Genomic DNA, 26,301 nt, shown 5'->3' on the forward strand with positions numbered 1-26,301 from the left:
TCTAACTTTTAAAATGGAATATTTAAATTAAATAATCATAGAAATGATTTGAAAATTTGATTAGTAAACCAGTACTTTAATGTGTAAAAGTTCATGCTAAACAAAAAACTAAATTTTAGCCTTGAAACATAGAAGGATAGTAACCATACATTTGCTCTTACGACTATTTATATCTAATATCGACTAGTTTACTAAAAAGATTTAGCTATAAATTGTCAAATTCAGACAACCTATCAAAAATTGAATGTAAACAACTTCAAGGAGTAAATTGTAAAAACATGATTCTATTCCGTAACAAAATAAAAATTACAAAACTAGAAAAGTTGAAGGGGATCTTCCAGTTGCCTAGAAACAGTGACATTCGTCGCTGTAACGGACTCCAATAAATAATTAATAAACACACACCGTCTCTCTGTCTCTCAAATAAAGAAAATAATAAATTATTAAAATTATATATAGCATCTCTCAATAAAAACAAGATTTGTCGCTCAACATCGCGTGAGAGTGACAAACAAAACAAAGCTCAGTCACTCGCATCGCATTCGCAGAAGTTATTCTCCTTAATCTCCAATGGCTTCCTCTTCAGATCTCATACTCTCACTGCTCTTTCTTCTCGCGATTTTATCGGCCGCGAAACCAGTGAGGTCTCAGTGCGAGCGCAACAGACCGGTGATCTTCAACTTCGGCGATTCGAACTCCGACACCGGAGGACTCGTCGCCGGCCTCGGATTCACCGTCAACCTCCCTAACGGCCGTTCATTTTTCCGTCGCTCCACCGGCCGTTTGTCTGACGGCCGTCTCCTCCTCGACTTCCTCTGTACGTCCGATCAAACTCTCTCAAATTTTTTTTTTTTTTGTCGTTTTGGCTGAATTGAACGCCGATCTATGCAGTGATGAGTGACTGTAATGTGTGTCGGCAAACCACTAAAGCCTTGTCGTTTTGTTTGCTACATTTACGACTTCGTTTTCAGACGAAAATGTGGGTCCCACTTTTTTAAAAGGATAAAAAGATTACAACTACATATATCAAAACAAGTTCAATGCTTCATTTAATTTTAAGATGGTATAGCTGTATTTTAAAAACGCAACGTAAACAAAGGGTCAAACTTTTACTTCGATAATTTTGTGTAATAGTATGATCAATAATAAAGGTGAAAATTCCCTTGCATAGTTGCTAATTCACTTTTCACTTTTTTTTGTCTTCTTCTTGTTGGGAAAAATTCACTTTTCACTTTTGTAGAAACTATTTACATTTCTACCACAGAAATTGTATGCAAATGCTATGCTTCTTGGTAGATAAAGACAATCATAAACATAGATATGAGTGTTTCTCTTTCTCTTCCCTTTCAAGCTACTATAATATGTTATATATACATGTATCACATTAATTATACCAGACGGTACTACCAACCAAGTAGTATATAAAAAAAAAAATCACTTTTGTTTTATTAGAATAATTCTAAAGACAAATAACGTGCAAATAATATGTAGACTATTCACCTTGAATTCCGGTAAAAGAAAAGAGATTGCATGAATGATTAGAATCACCGATGTACAAACTTCATGAAATGTGTCACTCACACGCAACTACTAAAAGCACAAAGACAACGTAAGAAACGTGAGACCAAATTTCAGAAGTGACAATGCAAGATTGTAATGTTGATTTCATTCCCTTTTTTTCTTATGATTAGGCCAAAATTTGAACGTAAAGCTATTGAGCCCATACCTTGACTCATTGGGTGGGACCAACTTCAGTAGTGGCGCCAATTTCGCTATTGTGGGCTCTTCAACTCTTCCCAAATACGTTCCATTCTCACTCAACATTCAGCTCATGCAATTCGCACACTTCAAGTCTCGTACTCTTGAGCTCCTTAACTCAGGTATTCAACATTTTGTATGATACAATAAGTTCTCTTGATTACTAACTAAGATGTTGGTTGAAAATTCGCTGATATCAATAATCATTTTTTTTTTTGGCTTAGCTGTGGGTGGTCATAGTTTGATCGAAGATGCCGAGTTTAGCAACGCGCTTTACATGATCGATATCGGTCAAAACGACATCTCCGATTCATTCGCCAAGAACATGTCGTACGTGCAAGTTGTTAAGAGTATCCCAATGATAACCACAGAAATCAGCAACGCGATTAAGGTTCGTATACATATTTGATCATTTGGTTACTTTCTTTTCTTTTCTTTTTTTTAACTATATGAAATGATTAAAATAGTGCAGGCATTATATGATCTGGGTGCTAGGAATTTTTGGGTACACAACACAGGACCACTTGGGTGTCTCCCACAGAAACTCTCACTAGTTAATCATAAAAAGAGTGATTTAGATTCACATGGATGCATTTCGAGCTACAACGACGCCGCAAAGTTGTTCAACGAAGAATTACGACGTACATGCCAAAAATCGAGATCCGAGCTCAAGGGCTCCAAGATCATCTACGTAGATATTTACTCAATCAAGTATGATCTCATCGCCAACTCAACCAAATATGGTAAGCTTTACTTTGTAATCTATGTATATTTATAACAAAATTACGTCATACCAATATTTCAAAAGCTATTCCACAAAATAGCGTGAAAAACTTTTTTGATTCCATAAATACCGGTTGTCTATAGTTACTTTAAATACAATATTTTCCTTGATGTTTACCATTTTTTTTTTATCAGAAAATTAGAAAAATAGTCAACTTAAATGTTTGACATTACTAAATAGCCAACGTTTTATAAATCTCAGGAAAATAGCCGTAAATAATGACATGACCTAATATATGGAGCTATTTATCTAAGATTTACGTCTGTAAATACATGAAAATGACTATTTACCTAAGATTTACCAAACATTGACTATTTAGCAATATCAAACGCTTAAATTGACTATTTTCCTAATGAACTTTTTTTATACTATTATTACGGCATACAATTTGATTTAGCTTTGTTTTCTTGTTTAGATTTTTTCTAATTTAACCGTTTAAAGTTTCAATTAGAACAAGTGCTGTATTTGGGTTCAACTTAAAATTCAACTTTTGTTGAAGTTTTTGAAATTTCAAAGAAAACGGTAATTGGTATTTCCGAAATTTCCTATTTATATAAAATAAAAATAAAAAAGTTCATTAGGTAGATAGCCACATTTATAGTTTGACATTACTAAACAGCCAACGTTTCGTAAATCTTAGGTAAATAATCACTTTTCATAGACGTAAATCTTTAGTAAATAGTCAACTTTAATTTATTAGATCACATCATCTTTATGACTATTTAACTAAGATTTACGAAACATTGGTTATATAGCAATTCCAAACATTTTAGTTTACTATTTACCTAATTTTTTTGAAATAAATACTATTGTATTGACCGTTGGTGGCTTGGGCTGGAAGGTTTTGCGAGTCCGCTAATGACGTGTTGTGGGCACGGAGGCCCTCCGTACAACTACGAAATCGGGGTGACTTGTGGGCGACCCGGCTATGAAGTTTGCAAAGAAGGGTCGCGATTTGTGAGCTGGGACGGCATTCACTACACTGAGGTTGCCAATATGATAGTTGCCTCCGAAATACTCTCCGGACGCTATTCAACGCCTCAAGCCAAGTTTGATTTCTTCTGTACCACTTGAGAGCTTTGATGGGTTTCGAGAGAGAGCAAACTATGTTTGCTTCTACTTTTAAGGCCTCGTGTTTGAATTAGCGCCTCTTGTATTTTATAATTACTGCATTGTAATTGTGCCAAGAGCTAGCGTGAACACACTTTCGAAAAGAAAAGAATAACTACGGTTTTTTTTTTTTTTTTTTGCCTGTGAAATGAATCCATCGATGGACTCACCATATTTTAATGAGTGTACATGTTTCTAAAATGAAAGCGGTGATAAGATTGTATAGCAATTAAGTTGTACATGTTTTAATTTGTGGCAATGAGACAGTTTTTGTTTTTAAGTAGAAAAGATTTCAAGCATAAAGGAAGCGAAATGACAATAAGATTATCTAATGATTCAACGTTAATATATGATTAAAGCAATAACGTCGTCGTTTTTCTCATGTTTGCAATATGCAATCACACAAAACAAACTAATACTCTTTTAACTTTCAAATTGTACCCCTCTCTCTCTCTCTCCTCTATATATCTATTACCTCTACATATATGTGTAGATAATAATGAGCAGGTCCTCTACATTTTGTCTTCTAGCATAACAAAAAGTAACATAAAAAACAAGTGACATAATTTCTGGAGAACGATAACTTAAGCTAAAAAAGAGTTTACAAATTGTTTTTGTCATGCTGTAGATATTTGTGTGGTAAAAAAAAAGGTTATGAGTCACCTGTGTAGAACATATTAAACCGAATTTGACGTACGTGTCAAGCACAAAAAATTTAACTGCCCTCGTCACCTTTTTTTATCTGTTGAAGTATATCTCTTTCCTTTATTCTATCTATTTTGCCGATTTCTTTCTAAATAAAAATAAAAAAACATCCTATGAGTCACCTGTGTAGAGCATATTAAACAGACTTTGACGTACGTGTCAAGCACAAAATATTTAACCGTCCGCGTCACCTTTTTTTTATCTGTTGAAGTGTCTCTCACCTTTATTCTATCTATGTTGCTGACTTCTCTCTCTAAATAAAAAAAAACATCCACACCATCTGCTCTGTGATTCATGTTTCACTGTCTCTCGATATATATATTCTCTACCGAAGCAACGGTGAAACCAAACACCAGCTCCGACTCCATTGTCACACTTTGATTCATGGGAAGCATTTCAAACTCCACGCTGCGAAGCCTCTGTCCTTTGGAGTCTCGAGATCAAACTCCGAGAACACGCCTCTGATCGATTCGCATATAGGTATCGATCGTCGACACAGTGAAGACGCATAAATCGGAGGCGGGCCTGCTGCCACGGATTGTGGCACCGGAGACCCGGGATCGAGATTTGGAGAGGTCGAATTATACGGTGAAGGCAACCTAAGAAATTGATGTTTTGAATTTTTTTTTCTCTCCAACTATTGAAAGTTTAATGGCTTTTCTGCTATTATTTTGAGGCTGTGGTGATTTTAATATACTTAGGTTGCTGCGAGAAATAAACATCCAAATTATGACAAAATAGAGAGATCAAAATGTGAAGAAGGTTTCTTCAGGAGATTGTGTTCTTAAATTTGACCGGCTTTCTATTCAAAATTCAACCCGTTAAGTTTAGCTAATTATTTATTTTTATAATTAGCTTTGTGTAAGATTTGGAAATAAATTTTATATGTATGGCATAAAAACATGTTTTTTTGTAGCATATATAGTTGCATAAAATTTTAAGAACTGTGTTATTTCTGAATTTAACTCTAGAGGAAGTTTACAAATTAATTAATATTTTGAATAATGATACGATACCAACAACCATATAGGACAGTGTTAAATCAATGAACGAATTAAGATTTCCTCTTAATTGTTTCACGGAAACTTAATTAGCTCTCAGTCTAGGTTTTTTGTTTTCATTTATTCATATTTTTAATCTTAACTAGCTAACAGATTGAGAATTGAATATTATGCTGATGGTGAGATGAGTTGACGAACTGATGGTGAGACGAGTTGACGAACTGATGGTGAGATGAGTTGACGAACTGAGACGAGCTGACGAACTGATGGTGAGATGAGCTGACGAACTGATGGTGAGATGAGTTGACGCACTGATGATGAGACGAGCTGACGTGATGATGGTGAGACGAGCTGACGAACTGATGGTGAGATGAGTTGACGAACTGATGGTGAGATGCGTTGATGAACTGATGATGAGACGAGCTGACGTGATCATGGTGAGACGAGCTGACGAACTGATGCTGAGACGAACTGACCAACTGATGGTGAGACGAGCTGACGAACTGATGCTGAGACGAACTGATTTTCTACACCCCCTCAAGCTTGACTTGGTATGATGAAGAAATCGAGCTTGGATTGCACAGTTCGAAGAGGCTCGTCACTTGGATAGTCGTTGATGGTGAGATGAGCTGACGAACTGATGGTGAGATGAGTTGACGAACTGATGATGAGACGAGCTGACGTGATGATGGTGAGACGAGCTGACGTGATGATGGTGAGACGAGCTGACGAACTGATGGTGAGACAAGCTGACGTGCTGATGGTGAGACGAGCTGACGAATTGATGGTGAGACGAGCTGACGTGATGATGGTGAGACGAGCTAACGTGATGATGCTGAGATGAGCTGACGAACTGATGGTGAGACGAGCTGACGAATTGATGGTGAGACGAGCTGACGTGCTGATGGTGAGACGAGCTGACGTGATGATGGTGAGACGAGCTGACGAACTGATGGTGAGACGAGCTGACGAACTGAGACAGTCAACTGATTGACGAATATGGTGAGACAGTCAACTGATTTAAATTCTTTTTTCGTAGATTTTCGAGTTTGATTTTGTCTAAGTGGCTTTTCGTCTCGCTCGTGTAATAGGTTTGATCAGACAACCAAAGTACGGTCACTTAAAGGATCTTCATAATGCCATTAAACAATGTGAAAATGCTCTGCTAAACGCCGACCCTACCATCACATCCTTAAGCAACTATGAAAAGGTTTGTCAATTATCATTAGCTCTCTCAATAGGATACTAAGAAGAAAAAGGAAAAAAAAACTCGGTTGATTGTGTAAATATGAATAGGGGCTCGAGCTTAGCTTCTTTCCATTATTCGTTTTTGTTCCGGGTACATTTACATACTAAAAATATGATGAGACGAGCTAACGTGATGATGGTGAGACGAGCTGACGTGATGATGGTGAGACGATTTGACGTGCTGATGGTGAGACGAGCTGACGTGCTGATGATGAGATGAGTTGACGAACTGATGATGAGACGAGCTGACGTGATGATGGTGAGACGAGCTGACGAACTGAGACGAGTTGACGAACTTCCCGATTGTAAAAACGACGTGTTTAACACTGCTAAAGTAAATCACTCACACAACCGTAATGCTAATTTTATGTTTAGAAATATGACATGACATAAGTTACTCTAATCTATAATTCATCACAGATGATATGTTGTCTATATTTTTGCACATGTCATCTATGTGTCCGAATGTCTAAGGAAATACTGAACTGTCAAACTTTTCTTGTACTTGCTTAGTGAATTAGCTGGTTCAATCTACTAGGAAATTTAGTGCGTTACATTTGAAAGTAACTCTCTTCAACGGTACTTTTTGTAATCCATGTTTCAATTAAATTAGTTACATGTTTTTTTAAAACTATCCACATTTTAACTCCCAGTTCACTACCACCAAAGCTTGGCCTCAAACTGAGGAGTTGAGCGAGCTGCCGAACTGAGGAGTTGAGCGAGTTGAGCGATCTGAATTCTAATACTCCCCCTCAAGTTGGACGAAAAATGTCTTTGAGGCCAAGCTTGGACAAAATAGAACGCAGTGCTGGGGCAGATAAAGGCTTCGTGAACGCATCTGCAAGCTTATGCTGAGAACGAATCGGCAACAACTTCACATCTCCACGTTGCACATGATCACGCACAAAGTAGAGATCGATCTCTACTGAGCTCTGATACCATTTCAAGAACTGAATCGAGAACGAAGAAAATTGGGAAAAGTTTCAGAGAGAATTTTGAATTGCTGAAAAATTGAATTGATTGAATTGATCTGAAAAACATAAGCGTACAAACATATATAGGAACAAAACAACGTTCCACGAGAAAAGACTAAAGTGCCCCTCACTTACAACAAATAAGAAAGGGCAAATAGAAAACTAATAAAACCAAAAAGAAACTTATAAAACGCTATTGAGCGAGTTGAGGAGTTGAGCGAGCTGCCGAACTGAGGAGTTGAGCGAGCTGCCGAACTGAGGAGCTGAGCGAGCGGCCGAACTGAGGAGATGAGCGAGCCGCCGAACTGAGGAGTTGAGCGAGCTGCCGAACTGAGGAGATGAGCGAGTTGAGCGAGCTGAATTCTAATACTCCCCCTCAAGTTGGACGAAAAATGTCTTTGACGCCAAGCTTGGACAAAATAGAACGCATTGTTGGGGCAGATAAAGGCTTCGTGAACGCATCTGCAAGCTGATGCTGAGAACGAATCGGCAACAACTTCACATCTCCACGTTGCACATGATCACGCACAAAGTAGAGATCGATCTCTACTGAGCTCTGATACCATTTCAAGAACTGAATCGAGAACGAAGAAAACTGGGAAAAGTTTCAGAGAGAATTTTGAATTGCTGGAAAATTGAATTGATTGAATTGATCTAAAAAACATAAGTGTACAAACATATATAGGAACAAAACAACGTTCCACGAGAAAAGACTAAAGTGCCCCTCACTTACAACAAATAAGAAAGGGCAAATAGTAAACTGATAAAACCAAAAAGAAACTTATAAAACGCTATTGAGCGAGCTGAGGAGTTGAGCGAGCTGCCGAACTGAGGAGTTGAGCGAGCTGCCGAACTAAGGAGTTGAGCGAGCTGCCGAACTGAGGAGTTGAGCGAGCTACCGAACTGAGGAGATGAGCGAGTTGAGCGAGCTGAATTCTAAAAATGGTACTCTATAATTGTATTCATATACAAGGTAACTAAATTTAAGATATGGATATATAAGGATACAAGAAAGTCTCGAAGTTGATCAAGATATACAACAAACCAACAACCTTAACGATATTCAAACAATATTCTTCTCTTATGCATAATTCTGCTCACACGTGCTTCTCTTCTGTGCAAATATCCAATCTGCAAATATCCAGTACATTTGTTAAATATAATCTTCTCTTTCACGTCAAAAAAAAAAAAAAAAAACCAAAAAAATATATCCTCTAGAAAAAAAACCCCAACAAAAATTGGCCATACTTTTTTTTTTTTAGTCCAACCTATATGAATCTTAAAATATATTATCTTATACGTGTATATATAATTTTTTTTCAAGTAATGCTTATAATCTTAAAATTTTCATTTTTTTCCAGGTTTAGCTGTTGAATTACAATTGGAATATTTTGCACGTGCTACGCGTAGTATATTATTATATATTTATAAAGAAGAACGCATGTTTACTGTTCATCAAGACTCACATTCCTGTTACGCCATCTTTTGAAATTACGAAAATACCCTTTAATGATATCATAATTACAAATATGCCACTATAAACAAACAAAAATTAAAAAACTCTTATAAATCGTTGGAGCTGTCCGAAGTAATTGTCTGGAATTCTCTAGATATTTGCATTGCAAAAATCATCATCAACTATTTCATGAAATTTCTGGAAAGTTTTTCATTTCTTTCCAAGCGGCCTATATATTCCATGCTCCTCCACCGAAGAAATCGTCTGCCCTTTCGTCTTCAAAACTGCAATGACAAATACATAATCAATTTCATCGGATGACAGACAAAGCCGAGGGAGCACTATCATTCCCTCAGTCTTACACTTTAAAATCACCAAAAAAATTTAAAATCGAAGCTACTGTTTTGAAACAAAGCAGCGCGAGATAGCCCAAGGAGACGATCCGTATCCATAAGCAACGCTCGGTTCCGAGTCATATTTGCACTGATACCTTCGCCGCGTCAAAGGAATTCCAGATGCCCCCTGCCAAAAAAAAGAAGTCGAATAACTCGGCATCGTTTAAAAAAAATCATAACGCTAGATAGAGACGGTGGGTAAGCCTTATTTATTATTTATTTATTTTAAAAGAAAAACATATTTCATTCGAAGGTCATTTTCTTTAATAGATAGACGTCAAAGTCTATACCAAACAGCTAACACGTTCCAAAATCCCTTGGATGAGGTTATTTCCTCTCTCTTTTATCCTTTGGTTAATGGTTTGATGAAAATCTATTTCAGCACCCGAAAAGAAATCATCACAATTCTTGATCATCTGGGAGCAAAAATGCATCAACTTACAAAGAATGGGTTACAATAACATATATTTCCTACTAAGATCTTTATAAAAAAGATTACCTATCATTTCCTTTTTGATGTGTGGAAGAGCAGATGATACCTAAAGCCTACACCTGTATTGCATATTCACCGCTTCTGCTGTTCACTCCAAGTTTTCCCCTCAAAGAACTCATTCAACATTCTCTCTAAGTTCTCTAAAGTATATCTAATGTACTTCTGAGGATTCAGCGTTTCTAGAAAGAGAGAAACCGGTAAAGAGAGAGAGAAGTGAAGCAAGAGCCACCTTTGCTGCGGAAAGAGAAATCGATTAAGAGAGAAGAGAGAGAGAGAGAGAGAGAGAGAGAGAGGCTGAAAAGAAAAGAAAAGAAAAGAAAAAGAAATTACGCTTGGAAGACTCGGTAAAGGTACAGAATTGTGTTTCTTTACACCCACAATTCTCAGACATTTTTAGCAAGGATCGCCTTACCGTTACCGTTACCGTACCGGGGTCCCAATTTTAGGGGGATACCGCTTACCGGAGAGGAAACCGAGGGGGATTCAGGAAAAAAATGGAAATCGATACCGATAGGAACCCGGCAAAAAATGTAGGAACCCGAGGGGGATTCAGACAAATATTTTACAATAATAAAAATAGTTTTCATAGTTCATAGTTCATACTTCAAACAAAGGTTCATACCAAACATAAACTGAATTCTTAAACATAAAATACCATAAGTAGAGTATAAAATTATTACAACACGTACGATAAAACACACTAATTATAAGTGGAGTGCCTCGGGGGTTGAAATCTGCGCCGCCTAGATCTGCGACGTGGTTGATCATCCACCATCATGTTATACTGGTACCACGTCATGGAACTAGAATATGTGTTGAACCACGTACGAAAGTGATAATCGTAGGTCTCCTGACTAAGACTAATAGGACGCGAGTACGGAGGACAACCGTCCTCCCAACGTGTGAAAGGGGTTTGACCGTACCCATTGTAGGACTCATGTGTGTCTTCCACTGCGATCACGGGTATTACGGGGACGGGGACAGGGACAGGGACGGGGACATAAGTGTAGGATGAGTAAGATTGATTCTCGTAAGGGTCGTATGACATCGGGAACTGTGGATAACCAATCTCGGAGCCGTCGGGTGTAATAGAGAACCCTCCAAATTCTGAAGTCAATATATCTATTTCATTACTACCCGACATAGAGATCGCATCGTTCATACCTCTTTGGTTTCCGCCTTGATTTCCGCCACTTTCCGGAGCAAAAAAGAACGGGTTGAATGGCTCATCCCCGTGTTGAGACCCGCCGCCCTGATAATGAGACCCGCTGCCTTGGTATTGAGACCCGCCGCCCTGGTATTGAGACCCTCTGGCCCTGGATTGCTCCCCGCCCGTGTATTGAAACCCGTCGCCCCCGTGTGATGGTGACCCGCTACCCCCTGAATCATGACCACGGGTATCAATTCCGACCTCTTCACTCAAAACTTGTTCGACGTGTATTCCTTCTGTCCGAGCATGAGATTCCGCCAAAGGATCGGGCAAGTTGTCAGCACCATCCATGTGGACCGGATCGATCCAACGGTAAAGCTCATCGTCGCCATTATTATCCGCGCCTGACCTATCGAAAGCCCTTTCAATGATATCAAGAGGATCGAGAGGTTCCATTTCGTCCGCATACCTTGCTCTTTTGTCTCTCACGCTCAACTTCATGTTGTAGCTTGCAAAGACAAGCTTGTCGAGCGTTGAGTGCGCCAAACGGTTTCTTTGCTTCGTGTGAATCAAAGCAAACGTACTCCAGTTCCTCTCACAAGCAGATGAGGACGCCGTTTGCGATAGGATTCGCCTTGCCAACTTCTGCAGCGTAGGTGTATGATTCCCATATAGTTCCCACCACGTAGCTGCACTCAATACGAATGTAGTTAAGAAGTGAACAAAACTTTAATAACATCTTCATGAGATTGTACCTGCATTCACGGTGCCCCTCGTAGTCATTGCACTTTTCTGGGCGAAGTCACCTCGCATGTCTCGAAATGACAACAACTCACTTGCCAACATCGATGAATCTTCGTCGGGGTGTAGAGCGTCGAACACTTTGGTCACCGAGGCCATATGGGTACTCTCCTTATGGATTTCCCTGTTGTACTGCAAGTTTGGATTAAGGAAAAAAGCTGCACATAATTTAAAATAATGTTAGGGTCATAATAGACTTAATATAATTTAAAAAAATACAGTACCTGCTTCATGTAACGGGTGGCCTAATTGGTTGCTCCACCTATTGTCGATGATGTCTACGACCCACTGACGCCCACGAAGTGATTCCAACCGCTTTCGCATCTCAGTGAAAACATAGTACAACAACCCCATGGTGGGATGCACCTCTGAGTCCACTAGTCGTAAACACGTGTACATGGGCTCGAATATGGCGCACACGTCGTCGATACCTTGCCAAAAACGGGCTTGTAAAACGTTTTCGGCAACCCATTTCCCTTCTCGTGAGGACGACAACTTCAAATCATCCCACCATTGAGACGTGAAGAGGTTCCGGAGAGGTGATCTTTTGGCTCGGAGACTTCTGAGAGCCAAGTAGTTGGTCGCGAATCTTGTCGCCCCGGGTCTCACAATTTCACCCGTACTAGTCTCTCGTAGCTTGGACAAAACGGAGCCGTGGTTGTAGATGAATTTGGTCGTCTGTCGAGCAGCTTTCACCACGTTGTCGATACTTGGCCTCTTCCCAATATCTTCGAACATAAGGTCTAGGCAATGTGCGGCGCAAGGGGTCCAGTACAAGTTGTACTTCTTCGTCAGCTTCTTCCCCGCAGACTTGTAGTTGGACCCGTTATCGGTGACGACCTGTACCACGTTCTCTGGTCCTACTTGATCAATCACCTCAGAGAGTATCCCGAATAGGTACTCCGCACTTTTGATCTTGTCGGACGCGTCAATTGACTTCAAGAAGACGGCGGACCCACCACAATAAACCATAATATTTATTATGCTTAATCTCGTGGGTCCCGTCCATCCATCGGCCATGATAGTGCATCCGTACGTCTGCCACTTGACCTTTTGTTCTTCGACATACGCTCGCATGTCTCGTACCTCTTCGTCGAGTATCCACCCGTGAATGTCTTTCGGGCTGGGCAGCGGGACATTCGGTCCTACTGGTAAATAATATCAATATATCAACATCACATACAAAAGATTGCAATTTATATTTGTAAAATCGATATAAAAAGTTTTTTACTTACCGACTTCACCGGAAACATGAATCATGTTCATGAAGTGATGGTCAACTGTCTTGTTTGCGGCAACTTGCGAGTGAATGAAAAATCGGCCAATGGCTTTGGCCAATCTGTTCTTGATGCCGGGTTGCGCTTCATCAACCCTCCTTTGTCGCGCACTATCGCTCCGGTACAATGACGGTGCGGTCGTTGGAGGAGTTCCTGATGATCCGCCGGGACCTTCACGTTCCTTCCGCCATTGTTCGGCAGCTTGTGCCTCTCGTGACCTCTTCATTACGCGACGAAGTTCCTGCTCTTCGTCTACGTCTTCGTCAGAGTCTCGACTCCCCCCTAGACTTTTTCGGAGGTCTGCTCGTATCGACTCACCCAGAGTCTTACGTTGCTTTTTCTTTAGAACGTTCCCGTGGAGTAAATTTTGCATTTCCAATTTTACTTCAGGAGGAACTTTGTCGCAAAACCTAACGCTTTTTGCCTTGTCCACGTTCGCCAAGTGGTTCTTCACACGTGTGATTCCACCACCTCCAATGATGTGCCCGCAAAACTTGCATTTGTATGCACGTGCTCATCCTTCGATGGGGTCGCAATACTTGTATGTCGGGTCGGACGCCATACCTCAAATTAACTTTACACTAATCATAAATTCATAATCATATAACAAAAATCAACATAATAACCACCACAATAATCATCTACATAACCATAACAATAATCATCAAATTAATTGTAATCAACACTATTATTTCAACTTCATCATGCCAATAATCACTAATTTCAACTTCATCATGACAATAATCACAATAATCAACAATTCATAACTAAAAATTGAAAAAAATTCCCAAAAGTTGAAGAACTCGGGTGGTACCTCTCGGTTCCCCGGGATTTGGACAAAATCGGCCTCTCCAGGACGGGATCCGGCGGGACGAAGGACGGACTCGAAGGGTTTCACGGGATTTGGCCGGGATTTGAGCAAAACACGAAGAGAGTCGACGGGATCCGGTCGGGACGGGACGCGCAAATTTGTTCCTCGGGAGATAAGGGTTTCGCGAATTAGGGGCAAATTATTTATAACCAAAACGAGACCCGGTCTGGGGGGATCCGCCCGGTTTACCCGGGATTCGACCGGGTTTGGTTCACGGGACCGGTTTATGTGCGTTCCGTCCCGGTCCCCTCCGGTTCAGGGGATCCCGACCGGAACCCGTACGGAACCCGCGGGATTGCGAACCTTGATTTTTAGGCCGTAGATAATCTAAATCCAACGGTTCGAAATTAAAACTGTAAAATAGTGAGGATTGTCATTTTTATTTAAACAACTAAAAACAAGACGTGTCGTTTTCTGTTTTATTCTTTGGTGTGAGGTTGACCCTTGACGTTATGTAAGATTATTATTAAAATTAGTTACCATTACACATATATGTGTTATGTGCTTGACAGCAAAAAAAATAATAATAATAATAATAATAATAATAATCAAGACTGAGACTGGGTAGAGTATCCTGTTGAACATAATATAAATGAAGAGGCGGATCACAGGGATTCATAATACTTTTCGACTAAATTTATTTAAGATACTAATTTGCGCTCATTCAAAACGCAAAAAAAATTAATTGTTTGCAACGATGTTTAAATTTTTTTTTTAATAAAGAATGATAAATTAATATCTGCTAGAATATATATATATATATATATATATATATATATATATATAATAATGTATGTTAAATTGGAATTAAATTTTATATGATTTTGTAATTAATTACTAATAATGTAATTAATTAATAATTCTAGATGGTTTATTGCTACATGATAGTATTTTTTTTACCCAAGTAATCACCATGAACTGCACTTACTTTCAAGAAACCAGTAGCCGCGATTTCAATTTTTGAAATTGGATCGAACCGTCTTAAACCGGTCTAAAAAACTGGACCAAACCGTTTGAGGTAAAAATCGTGTCAAAATGGACCGGCGTTTTAAAAAAACAGTGGTCTGATCCGATTTCCGATTTTCCAATTTTTTTGCATAACCCTATTTTAAAAAACATACTATCTGCAGCAACGCGCAGGTATAATTGCTTGTATATATATATTCCGAAGCTCATCAACGTCGTTTTTGTCATGTTTGCTTTGACGGTTCAGGAAGCTCTGATGTGAAAAATATGTTGGGCTCTACTATGATTATTCGCCGGTACACGAGAATTTTGTCTGTCCGGATTAGGCTATACAATACCTGTGAGATAAATTCGTCGAACTCTATCATCACGCGCTACGCGCGTCTGGGCCAAATACATAATGCACAGAAGGTGTTCGATCGGATGACCGAAAAAGCCGTTTCGTCATGGAACTCCATTATCGCCGGCTATTTTCTAAATGGCCAGCCTTTGGTGGCTCGTAAACTGTTTGATAGAATGCCTAAAAGGAACGTCGTTTCTTGGAATGCTTTGATATCTGGGTATGTCAACCATGGCATGGTTGACGAGGCTAGAAAAGTCTTTGACTCGATGCCCGAACGGAATGTGATCTCGTGGACATCGATGGTTAGAGGGTACGTGCTAAAGGGTCAGGTTTCGGAGGCAGAGATTCTGTTTTCCCAGATGCCCGAGAAGAACGTCGTGTCGTGGTCGGTGATGCTGAACGGGCTTATAGACGAGGGACGTATTGACGACGCTCGCCGACTGTTCGATGAAATGCCCGAGAAGGATGTAGTGGCGAGGACTAAAATGATTGGCGGGTATTGCAAGGCAGGCCAATTGACCGAGGCGAGAGAGATCTTCGACGAGATGCCTCAGAAAAACGTGGTTACTTGGACGACTATGATAAATGGGTACGTGCAGAACCAACGGGTTGAAGTAGCTAGAAAGCTTTTCGAAGTGATGCCCGAGAAAAACGAGGTGACATGGACGGTCATGCTGACGGGCTACACTCGGTCCGGAAAGATTCGAGAAGCTTCGGAGTTCTTCGATTCCATGCCGTCGAAGTCCTCTTTCGCTTGCATCGAGATGATGATCGGGTTCGGGAAAAACGGGGAGGTCGACAAAGCGAAACGGGTGTTCGATCTAGTGGAAGAGAAGGACGAGAAAGTGTGGAACGCGATGATCAAGGTCTACGAACGGAACGGCTTCGAGCTGCGAGCACTCGGCTCGTTCGCATCGATGCAGAGATGCGAAATCCGGCCGAGTTTCCCTTCCCTGATCACCGTGCTCTCCGTCAGTGCCAGCCTGGCAAGCCTCGATTACGGGAAACAGATCCACGGCTGGCTTATCGCATCAGACCTCGGCCGCGACCCGTTCATCTCATCGGCTCTGACGACGATGTACTCGAAATGCGGAGACCTCGCGAGAGCCGAGCGGATCTTCATAGGTCTCGATACGAAAGACACGGTGATGTGGAACAGCATGATCACGGGCTACGCCCAGCACGGAATGGGAGAGAAAGCCTTGAAGTGCTTCGGCGAGATGAACGTACCGCCGGACGAGGTCACCTTCGTCGGAGTCCTCTCGGCCTGCAACCACGCCGGGAAAGTCGAGGAAGGTCTCGAGATCTTCCGATCCATGGAATCGAAACACGGCATAGCTCCGACGAACGAGCACTACGCGATCGCGGTCGACATGCTCGGGCGGGCCGGGAGGGTCAGAGAGGCGATGAACTTAGCCGAGACGATTCCCGAGGAAGCCGACGCGGTGGTTTGGGGTTCGATTCTCGGGTCGTGCAAGTCCCACATGAGGCTCGACCTTGCCGGAGCTGCGGCGGAGAAGCTTCTCCGGCTCGACCCAGAAAGCTCCGGCCACTACACTCTGCTTTCGCAGCTCTACTCATCGAAAGGAAGGCACGGCGAAGCGGCCGAGACACGGGCGAGGAGCTCGGGGAAATCGCCGGGGTGTAGCTGGGTCGAGGTGGAGAGGAGGGTCCACGTGTTCACGGCCACGGGGGATCAAAACCCGGCGATACTCGAGAAGCTCGAGGGGCTTCTGAGGGAAGGCGGGTATTACCCGGACGCCACGTTCGTGACTCACGACGTTGAGGAGGAAGAGAAGGCGCAGAGCCTCGGACACCACAGCGAGAAGCTCGCTGTCGCGTTCGGGCTCATGAAGATTCCGGCGCCGAAGCCCGTTCGGGTAATGAAGAATCTCCGCGTTTGCGGGGACTGCCACGCCGCAATCAAACTCATGTCAAAGGTCTCGGGGAGAGAGATTGTGCTGAGGGACGCGAATAGGTTTCATAGGTTCAAAGACGGTTCGTGCTCTTGCGGAGACTATTGGTGAAGTCGCCGAGAATATTTATCATCCTCGTCAGACTCGGGTCTAAGCCTCGTTCCGTGACAAGCACACCTGCGATTTGACCAGCAAGTTGTAAAAAATGAGTCATCTTTCAGTCTTGCTCTACATTGGCTTTTTTTTGTACGTTGTGTAGATTCATTTGGGTGATTTAGCAGCCCCATGTCTCTCCCCATCGTCTCGCCATTTTTATTTCAGCAGCGAATGTAAGAGTTGGTTGTTAGTCGGACTCTTGAGAGTTGTGTTACTAAAATAGAAGAGAATAACATAAAATTATTCACAACTCATTGCTAGTTGATTTGTATGATTATCTCTTGTCTGATTTAATTTTTCAAATTTATGTATAAAAATTCAAATATAAATGTTTTCTATCTACGCAGTACACAGCGGTGTATGCCCAGAGCCGAAAAACAGAACAAAAAACCGCGGCCGAAAAACAGAAAACAAATAACCGAGCAACGATCGGTGATGTGAGGTTGTAGAGAGACGTAAGTGGGAGAAGACCTCTTTTCACTTACAAAAATGGAGTGTCACTGTCCTCATTCAATTTCTTCCATTTCCACTCGTTTCTTCTTCTACCAAACCGAAGAGCTTCCGAATAATGTCGTCGGATTTGAAGTTGCAGAGCCTTTGCTTATGCATAGTCGACTATAGTTCTACAATAAACGACATCAATGAAATATGTTTTCACAAATCAGAAGTACTGGCAGCTCAAGAATGTTGTAAAAAAATATGGGGTCAAAAGTGAGATCGAGAATTGTGTATTCATGAGAGACATCTCTTGAGAATATAAATCGAAAGAACGTCACAACAAAATTGCCCAAAACAGAATATAAATGGGCAGCCTCAAATAATTTAGGTAAAAAAAAATCCTAATCTTATTTTGTATATCCAGCTACTCTGAATTTAAGAGATCACCTCAAGGAACAAGAAGACAAAACATCATACATGAAGACGAGATCAGATTTTATGAGCCAGTTTTCTTCTCTGTTGGTGTTCGGCGACTTTGTAATCGACAACCTCTCTGAAGAGATTCGAGTCGAGAACGCAGTTCTCGCTCCCGTAAACCGCGGCTTGGACGCTTGCCATCAGCTTCGCAATCTCTCTGCCGGAGAAACCGTCGGTCTTTGCCGCGGCCTCCTTCAGAAGATCGTCGGTCAAACCCTTGATCTCGATCCTCTGTTGTTCCTTCTCGAACAGTCCAAAGAAGCCCGGCTTTCTCGCCCCAGCCTGAGCTATGTACTTGTCGAGATACAGCTTCAAAAGCTTCAGACGCTCCTCTTCCCCGGGCAGAGGGAATTCCAAGACTTCGTCGATCCGATCCGCCACGGCCGAGTCGAGATCGCCGGGACGGTTCGTCGCGAGGGCGAGCACAATGTCCTTCGACTGGTCGCCCGTTCGGAACAGAAGCGCGTTCAGCGCACTTCTTTGCGCTTCGCTCATATAGGTCTTGTTTCGCCTGCCACAGAATATTCCAAGTCATCAGATTTCATTTTTTTCCAACGGAGTAAAGAAAAGCAAGGAAGAAAATCAACTTACTCGCACAAAAACGCGTCAGCTTCATCGATAAATAGTAACAAGCCTTTGCGAGATTTTTTGGACCAATCAAACAATTGGTGTATCTTGGTAACAGCCTGTGACCCAAGAGGGGCAACATCGCCTCCGGTCATCAGCGCATAATCTAATCCCTGGAGACACCAACGGAATTTAAACAGTCAAACATCGAACAACACAAAACCAACCAAGTATATATGTATATTCAGTTGATGTTTTCGTACTGATTTGCGAGCGAGTTCTCTGGCGGCCATGGTTTTTCCAGTTCCTGGGGGGCCGTAGAAGAGCATGTTCCGAAACGGAGCCTGATGGGACTTTGTATTGGCAGTTGCTCCGGCGAGCTGTTTGATTCTCTTCTGCAGAGACGGGTGCAAAATAACATCTCCGAAGCCGTTCCCGTTTTGGGAAGACGCTTTGTCAGCACCGCCGCGTAGAGTGCTCATTGCTCGTGAGAACAGCCCCGACCACGGGTATTTTCCTCTCGAAGACTCTCTTATCAGCGATGGCTGACCCAATATTCTGTCCAGATAGCTTCCCAGTACCTTCGCACCTTCTCTGCGTTCAAGAAGCAGGAGTAGCATAAGCAAATGACTTTTGATTCATTCATCTTCGCTTGAATTTAAAAAAAAAAAAAAAAAAATCGAGGATTACCTGGTCGAATATATTCCCGCAGCCAGAGCTGTCATACCACCAACGGCAACAACCAACTTATTTTGATCCGTCAGAATGGCTTTCAAGCCCCCTGAAAAAGTGAACCCCACACCACATCAAAACTCAATCAAAGTAAGGATGTTCTAGCCAAAGAACACACTGAACTTGCTAGATTTGCAAAATAGCCAAGGCTTTGTCTAAAATTAATGAAATAGCCAAATTGTGCAAGTACCATGTTTCAATAAAAAAAAAATAAAAAAACTTTCCAATTAATTTTTTTGAAAGTGAAAAATTGCTTATATAAATCGTCAAAAAAAAGGCTAACGATGTAATTTTGGCTATGTTGCTGAAAGTTTGGAGCTTTGGCTATTTCACTAATCAATTAGTTTCAAATGACTATTTAGTATAATTTCGTCCTAAAAAGCGAAGCAACATATTTGGTGTATGATTGGCTTTTGTATAGTCTATTCTATTCGAAAACTAAAAAACGTCTAGTAGGAGCGTAATCAACGTACCACCGATATGGTCAAAAGTAGTATTGATTGCGGCGACCCATTTCTCTCTCTCGGCGTTTGCGCGGTCGACCAACATGCGGCGATTGACGTCCTCGGCCAGCTTGGCCTCGTGGGCCCTACCCTCGGCCTCGGCGATGGCCCTCACTCTGATTGTCTCCCTCTCGATCTCGGCCTTCTCTCTCTCCGTCTGCCGGCGCTGAGCCTGGATCTGCTCCTCCGTGGCTCGCCTAGCCTGCTCTTGCCTGATCGACGAATCCTCTTGCAGCTTCACAAGCTCTTGGTTCCTCGTCCGCTGAAGCTCGTTCTCGGCTTGCATTCGCTTCCTCGCCAGCTCGTCCTCGTACCGAGCCATCTGCGACTTGGTCTGAGCTTGGTGCTGAGCCAGCTTTTTCTGCTCGTCGTATATCACCCTTTGTCTCTCCTACCTCACAAAAAAAAAAAAAACCCCATAAGATTTTTCACCTGAACAGAAAGATGATGGTTTATTTTGATCATGGTATTGATTAGAAGGAAAGTATTACTGTCTCGGACTGAGCTTGCATCGCCTTGAACTCCGCGGCCTTAGCTGCCATCTCAGCTTGCCTTGTTTCTTCTTGCTTCTTTATCACTTCAAATACCTAAACCATCGAGACTTTGTAATTCGGAATTTGTTTTTCTTAAATCTCCTCAGTTAATGAAGCTAATTACTTGATTTGATTATACCTTTTTGGCCTGAGAAGAGGTGGTGATCTCTTTCAAGGCCTTGGCACCGCGCTCCAGCGCCTCCGGATCGAACCCAGCCGAGGTCGTCCTCGGATTGTCGTTCCGCACCTTCGGCGGCGGCGGCGGAGACTCTTCATTGGCTGCCGGAGAAGCGGCCGGAGACGCGGCCGGAGAAGCGGAAGGGAAGGTGAAAGGTCCGTCGGCGCGAGAAACCGAAGCCGAGGCGGCCATGGCTGTGATGAGCCCTATCGCAGAGGTTTTGGCCATGGTGTTGTGAAATGAGAGAGAGAGAGAGAGCTAGTAGCGCATATGACTTATGGCTCAAGAAATGGGTAAATAGGGTTTAGGAGAAAAGTGTTGTCTCTCTCGGACGGAGAGAGAGAAAAAGAAGTCGGTTGTGGCAGATGTAAGGGAGGGTTTATGTAGGGTTTCTCTAACTCTTTCTCTTCTCTGGTTTCCTTCCTGGATTTTCACGGGTCGGGTCATAACCAAATTACCAGTACGCTTAACTACGCTCTTTTGGGCTGGGATCCATTAGAAATGGGCTTCTGACCTTCTTCATTCTTAAAAAAAAACAAGTTGAAATTATTTGCTTATGAGAACACCTCGTTTTATTTTAGAGTCCATTAGGAAAATAGCCAATTTAAATGCTTGACATTGCTAAATAGCCAACGTTCGGTAAATTTTAGATAAATAGCCACTTTCAGACGTAAATCTTATGTAAATAGCGACTACCATATAACAAACAGCTATTTACGTAAGATTTACGTCTGAAAGTGACTATTTAGCTAAAATTTATCAAACGTCAACTTCCTACGGTATAACGCCGTCGCCGCATGAGAACAAGAAAAATCATCCAATTGCCAAACGCGACATGTACATGTCTTTTCAGCAATGTCGACAATTCGGTGAACGGCACAATCAATAACCTCAAGCTGTTGGTCATTGCTGATGTTAACCTAAAAAGCAAAATAATAAAGCAAATTATTAATATACGATAATTAACACTAATTTCCACATATTACCAATAATTTTTGTCGTGAAACATACCTCCATCGTCCGAGCATCATCTTCAGAGTTAAAAAGAATACCAAAAGCATGCTCAGTAAGACCATATAGCATTCGTGGAATAAGTTCTCTCTTCTCATTAAACCACCTTTGCAACAAACTCCGATAACTTAAAACCAAACAAACAACTGGCCAGCCATGCGCTTCGTTCATCATAGAATTCAAGCATTCGGAAATATTTGTCGTCATTACATTATACCTCTTTCCCATAAACTGACTCCGCGACCACAATTCAGGCTTCGCATCCAGTAAGTATTGTTTCATGCTAGGCTTAGACTCGGTCATCTTTGCAAGCCAATAGTCAAAATCTTTTTTAGTATATGCCTTTGCACAATTGTAAAAAAGAGGCCCATAATAAGCTTTTCCAAACTTTGCATTCACATTCGCCCAAAGATGTTGCATACACACTGCATAATTAGCCTCGGGAAAATCTGCATGGATAGCTTTTGGAATAGATGTATTTCGATCTGAGACAATAATCAAACCATCTCTAACACCATAAACTACCCTGAGATGAGTCATGAACCAATGCCAAGATTTGTCGTTCTCTGAATCAACAATACTAAAAGCCAAGGGAAAAAGATGATTATCACCATCTTGAGCCGTGGCCAATAGTAATGTCCCGTGTGATTTACCTTTGAGAAAAGTCCCGTCCACCGAAATGATAGGACGGCAAAAATTCCAACCATGCACAGAAGCCCCCATTGCCAGGAAAAAATATTGGAAATTTCTCTGTGCATCAGTTTCTGTTACTGTGTAAGTACCTGCCAACACAGATAATAAACGTTAATTACTGGAAATTATCTCTGATAGGTGCGTTAATCACGCGTAAAACTCCCATCCCTCGGCTTAAAACGAGCGAGTTCTCAAGTGTCTTTGATAGTTTCTAGTGTGTTTTTGATGATTTACAGGTACAAAGGAGCAGAGAAGCTTAAGAAGTCATTTTCGGAGCAAACGGGAGTCGAAACGGAGCAGAATTGAGGGTTATAAAGAAAGTCAACGCTGAATATTGACTTCTCGCGGCGCCATGTGATACCAGCGCGGCGCCATGTAATACCAGAGCGGCGCCAGAAAAACCCATCACAGATGGCGGTCATTTACGTTCAGAAGCGCGACGCGATGGATACTTAGAGCGCCGCGATGTACCGCGACTATTGACCGTGGCGGCACGATGAATGCGATTTGGGAAACTGATTACGCGTTTTTTATTAAACCTGGGCCATTGGATCTCATTAAGTGGCCCAAATGACTCCGAACTTAGGCTAGAAACTTATAAATCCTACCTTTGTAACCTAGAAAGACATCTTTTGTTTAGTTTTTATTTTGCTTAGGTTGCTTTGGCTAATCTGAGTTTTTTGGAGAGACAGAGATTAAAGCGCCGTCTTCATCGATTTCGTTCATCATTATTTTCACAGTTCCAATTCCCTTCCTTTAATCTCTTGAACTCCAGTTTTTATTAATGAAAATCACGTCGTTGGTCTATTTGTTTTTTAGTAGTTCATCTTTTTCTTTCATCTTCCTTCTTCTCATCATCATGAACTAAACCATCTAAGGGCTATGGCGTAGCGAGATTATGAAACGGTTATGGATTCCATATTATGATAGTGTAGAATTGTTATCGTTCTTACAGCTTTGTTTAATTCAAGTCTGAATTTAATGCTTGTATAAGAGTAGCTACCTTGTGCATGATTCGTATTTCAATTTAATGCTTGAAAGAGATTAGGTTGATTTTGTTCTTGATTTGAATTACTATAATACATTCCTATGCTAGATATAGATAGGTTGTTATAGAGTCGTGGTATGCTTCTGTGTTCATTGCTTGCCTTGTTTTTATTAGTTGAGATCGACAGATAAAACTTTGGCATAGGCTTAGGTTGCTAGATGTTTGAGAGAGGTTTAGTGACACAATTAACGTGAGTGTGATTAGCAAAGTGTGAATGATAATGATAGTGCGTAACTTCCATGAATCCAAACCGTAGAATGAACTCGTGAAACCATAGTCTTTACTTCTCGCTATTCATACAACCCGTGCTTTCTGTTTAATTATTTATTTATTCGTTTATAAATTTAGTGTTCTATTCAACTACAATTTCCTAAGTTCTCTTCGTGCTAGTGAAATTTGAATCTTTTATTTAGCCTAGTCCTCGTGGGATCGACTCGTACTTACGAACTTTACTACTTGAGCGACTACGTGCACTTGCGTGTGCGAGAATTTCGCAACAATCTCATAATGGAAATAAATGGAAATAACTGTAAATAAATGACATGTTCGTCTAAACATATAAAAACGGCTGTATGTATAGAATAAAAAAAACAAACAGGAAACTATCAAAGATACAAAATTACCTGGATTCTTCTCTTTTATCATATCGCCTACAATGGGGAGATGAGAATATGATTTGTCATAATCACCGCGAATATCTTGCAAAACCTTGGAACGAGCCATCCACGCTTTATAATAGCTAATATCAACTTTGAAACGCAAACGCATGATCTCCACAACTGCTTTTGGTGTATATTTGTCAGCCATTGAGCTTCAGAAATCATTGTTAACAACTTTGCTAATCAATGAAGATGACACTTGTTTATGACGATATATAAGGTTCTTTCCAAAGCAATTATGATCTTTGTTGAAAGACCTAATCACCCAAAATTTGGAAACAGAACATACACTAGCATTCAATTTCCACGAGCAATCAGAATTCCAACAAGCAATACAATATCACGTCTTGCTAGACCTTTTCACCGGAATTCAAAATTGTTTCTCAACGCAATAATAGTCAACGCTGAAATCATTGTTTCTTTACTCAAAAAAATGTTATTGACATCAACTTCAACATTCATCGGGCAGTTTTTCAATTGCGTCTCGTCAAAAAAAGTTCCACCATCTGGAAACTTTTCATCAACCAAGCTCATAGAATCACATTTTTCCAAAGACTGACGTTCGAAAATCTTAACTGTTAAATAAGACAAATTAACAGTGAGAGTCGGACCAGCTCTAACCAAGTTAACGTTTTTTAAAAAAAAAATACCAGAATCCACCAACGACCAAGACGCAGAATCCATCGGAAACAAATGGTTTCTTTCAGCCGCTATTTTTTTTCTTCTGCTATATAGATATTCTCTAACGACCAAGACGCATAATCCATCGGAAACAAATGATTCCAACGGCCAAGACGCAGAATCCAGCTGAGATATTCTCTCTTATAATAGATAGGGCTTCTAAATTTAATGTACACGTAATCAAGATATAGTGAAAGTGAAACTATCAATTTAAAGCTAGTTGATGATCTTCATTAATAGGTTCTACCTTTTCTTCTTTACGGTGATGAAAAAACTTCGGGTGTGTGGAGATTGCCTTGCTGCCATCAAACTGATTCCGAACATGTTTCAAAATTTTAAGGACAGTTCGTGCTTTTGCGAGACTATTGGTGAAGCAAGCGTGATGCGATTATTGTTGGTTGTGTATGAATTTGTATCTGGATACCTTTGTGGAATATTTCACTAAGGGTGTGCTTGATTGAGTGTAATGTTATAATCACATTTTCGGGAATCTTTGGATTATCTTGTTTGATATGAATTAATGCTAAAAAAGATTCCTGAATGTGATTACCTAGGTAATGAGATTACCTTAAAAGGACTAGCTAACTTGATGTAATAGAGAATTGACTCATGTAGCCGATCCTTGCAATATGCTTGTATGTCTTGCGGGGATTCTCTATTCCATAAGGCTCTCTTGTCCTAATCAGTTAAGTGCTCGAGATTCCAATTTCACGAGACCTTGATTGTTCTCAAGAACCCCTTCCTGACATGGGTTATCCCTTTATCGACTTTTCAAGATTGTCCTCAAGTTCAAGGCCCTACATTGGGTGGGCATGGGCTCCCTCCCGTAATTGCAGGGATTATTCATAAACTATGATCTCCACACTAGTTTAAGATCAAAATACAATATGTCTAATTTAATCCAAAACTATGACCACAACTTTTGTGCAATTATCTTTTTACCTTTTATCATTTTTCTTAGTTTTTATTTTATTTTATTTCTCTTCAAAAAAACTAATCCACGTTATCATAAACCCTAGGATTACCTAGCCCTACGCGATGAAGAAAAAGCTCACCATGAATTTTTTTTTTTGAAATCTGGAAAAACAGGAAAAAAAGAATCTGCGAATTCATTTAAAGATTTATTGATATTTTTGTCTTTTCTTCAACGATTTTCCAGATTTTCATAAATTGTTTAAAACTTTTTCAAAATTCTAAGAATCGTTCTTGTCACTGAAAAATACTAGTCGCATCTGATTGTACTGTCACCTGCCAAAATATTAGACGGAGAAATACTATCAGAGCGACTAGTCTGATACTTTTCCCGCGAAGGTATCAGATGCGACTAGTCGCATCTGATTGTATATATCCCGCTTTAATATCTTATTTTGGAGTATA

General features: G+C 40.9%; 3 protein-coding genes, 2 long non-coding RNA genes and 1 pseudogene across 6 annotated transcripts; 2 read left to right on the forward strand and 4 right to left on the reverse strand.

Annotated features, from left to right (window-relative positions):
* Nucleotides 1–340: 340 nt before the first annotated feature.
* Nucleotides 341–3,925, forward strand: LOC149381404 (GDSL-like Lipase/Acylhydrolase superfamily protein). The gene is made up of 5 exons (XM_089629781.1): nucleotides 341–817; nucleotides 1,692–1,880; nucleotides 1,983–2,149; nucleotides 2,231–2,501; nucleotides 3,384–3,925. Exons 1-5 carry the CDS (start codon nucleotides 571–573, stop codon nucleotides 3,614–3,616), a joined length of 1,107 nt encoding a protein of 368 aa, XP_089485907.1. The 5' UTR covers nucleotides 341–570; the 3' UTR covers nucleotides 3,617–3,925.
* A 5,375-nt stretch (nucleotides 3,926–9,300) lies between these two features.
* Nucleotides 9,301–10,181, reverse strand: LOC149381405 (uncharacterized). The gene is made up of 3 exons (XR_016293962.1): nucleotides 9,931–10,181; nucleotides 9,437–9,558; nucleotides 9,301–9,320 (listed from the first exon to the last, which is right to left on the reverse strand). It is a non-coding gene; the product is annotated as an uncharacterized LOC149381405 (long non-coding RNA).
* Nucleotides 10,182–12,990: 2,809 nt separating this feature from the next.
* Nucleotides 12,991–14,331, reverse strand: LOC149381406 (uncharacterized). The gene is made up of 3 exons (XR_016293875.1): nucleotides 13,967–14,331; nucleotides 13,111–13,726; nucleotides 12,991–13,020 (listed from the first exon to the last, which is right to left on the reverse strand). It is a non-coding gene; the product is annotated as an uncharacterized LOC149381406 (long non-coding RNA).
* Nucleotides 14,332–15,223: 892 nt separating this feature from the next.
* Nucleotides 15,224–17,652, forward strand: LOC149381407 (pentatricopeptide repeat-containing protein At1g56690, mitochondrial pseudogene; annotated as a pseudogene).
* Nucleotides 17,653–17,766: 114 nt separating this feature from the next.
* Nucleotides 17,767–21,210, reverse strand: LOC149381408 (uncharacterized). 2 transcript variants are annotated; one of them, XM_089630697.1, is made up of 8 exons: nucleotides 20,794–21,210; nucleotides 20,613–20,708; nucleotides 20,092–20,512; nucleotides 19,577–19,667; nucleotides 19,150–19,480; nucleotides 18,911–19,059; nucleotides 18,290–18,830; nucleotides 17,767–18,027 (listed from the first exon to the last, which is right to left on the reverse strand). In XM_089630697.1, exons 1-7 carry the CDS (start codon nucleotides 21,058–21,060, stop codon nucleotides 18,332–18,334), a joined length of 1,854 nt encoding a protein of 617 aa, XP_089486823.1. In that variant the 5' UTR covers nucleotides 21,061–21,210; the 3' UTR covers nucleotides 17,767–18,027; nucleotides 18,290–18,331. The 2 variants fall into 2 exon arrangements, with proteins under 2 accessions (XP_089486823.1, XP_089486822.1); XM_089630696.1 differs by lacking the exon at nucleotides 17,767–18,027 and having other exon boundaries at nucleotides 18,082–18,830.
* Nucleotides 21,211–21,581: 371 nt separating this feature from the next.
* On the reverse strand, nucleotides 21,582–24,391 carry LOC149381409 (uncharacterized). The gene is made up of 5 exons (XM_089601347.1): nucleotides 24,208–24,391; nucleotides 22,497–22,625; nucleotides 22,061–22,409; nucleotides 21,844–21,949; nucleotides 21,582–21,752 (listed from the first exon to the last, which is right to left on the reverse strand). Exons 1-5 carry the CDS (start codon nucleotides 24,389–24,391, stop codon nucleotides 21,582–21,584), a joined length of 939 nt encoding a protein of 312 aa, XP_089457473.1.
* Between the last annotated feature and the right edge of the window lie 1,910 nt (nucleotides 24,392–26,301).

Source organism: Urtica dioica, chromosome 11, assembly GCF_054948205.1.
Source record: "Urtica dioica subsp. dioica isolate 48M chromosome 11, U.dioica_male_clone48M_v1_H2, whole genome shotgun sequence".
NCBI classification, from domain to species: domain Eukaryota; kingdom Viridiplantae; phylum Streptophyta; class Magnoliopsida; order Rosales; family Urticaceae; genus Urtica; species Urtica dioica.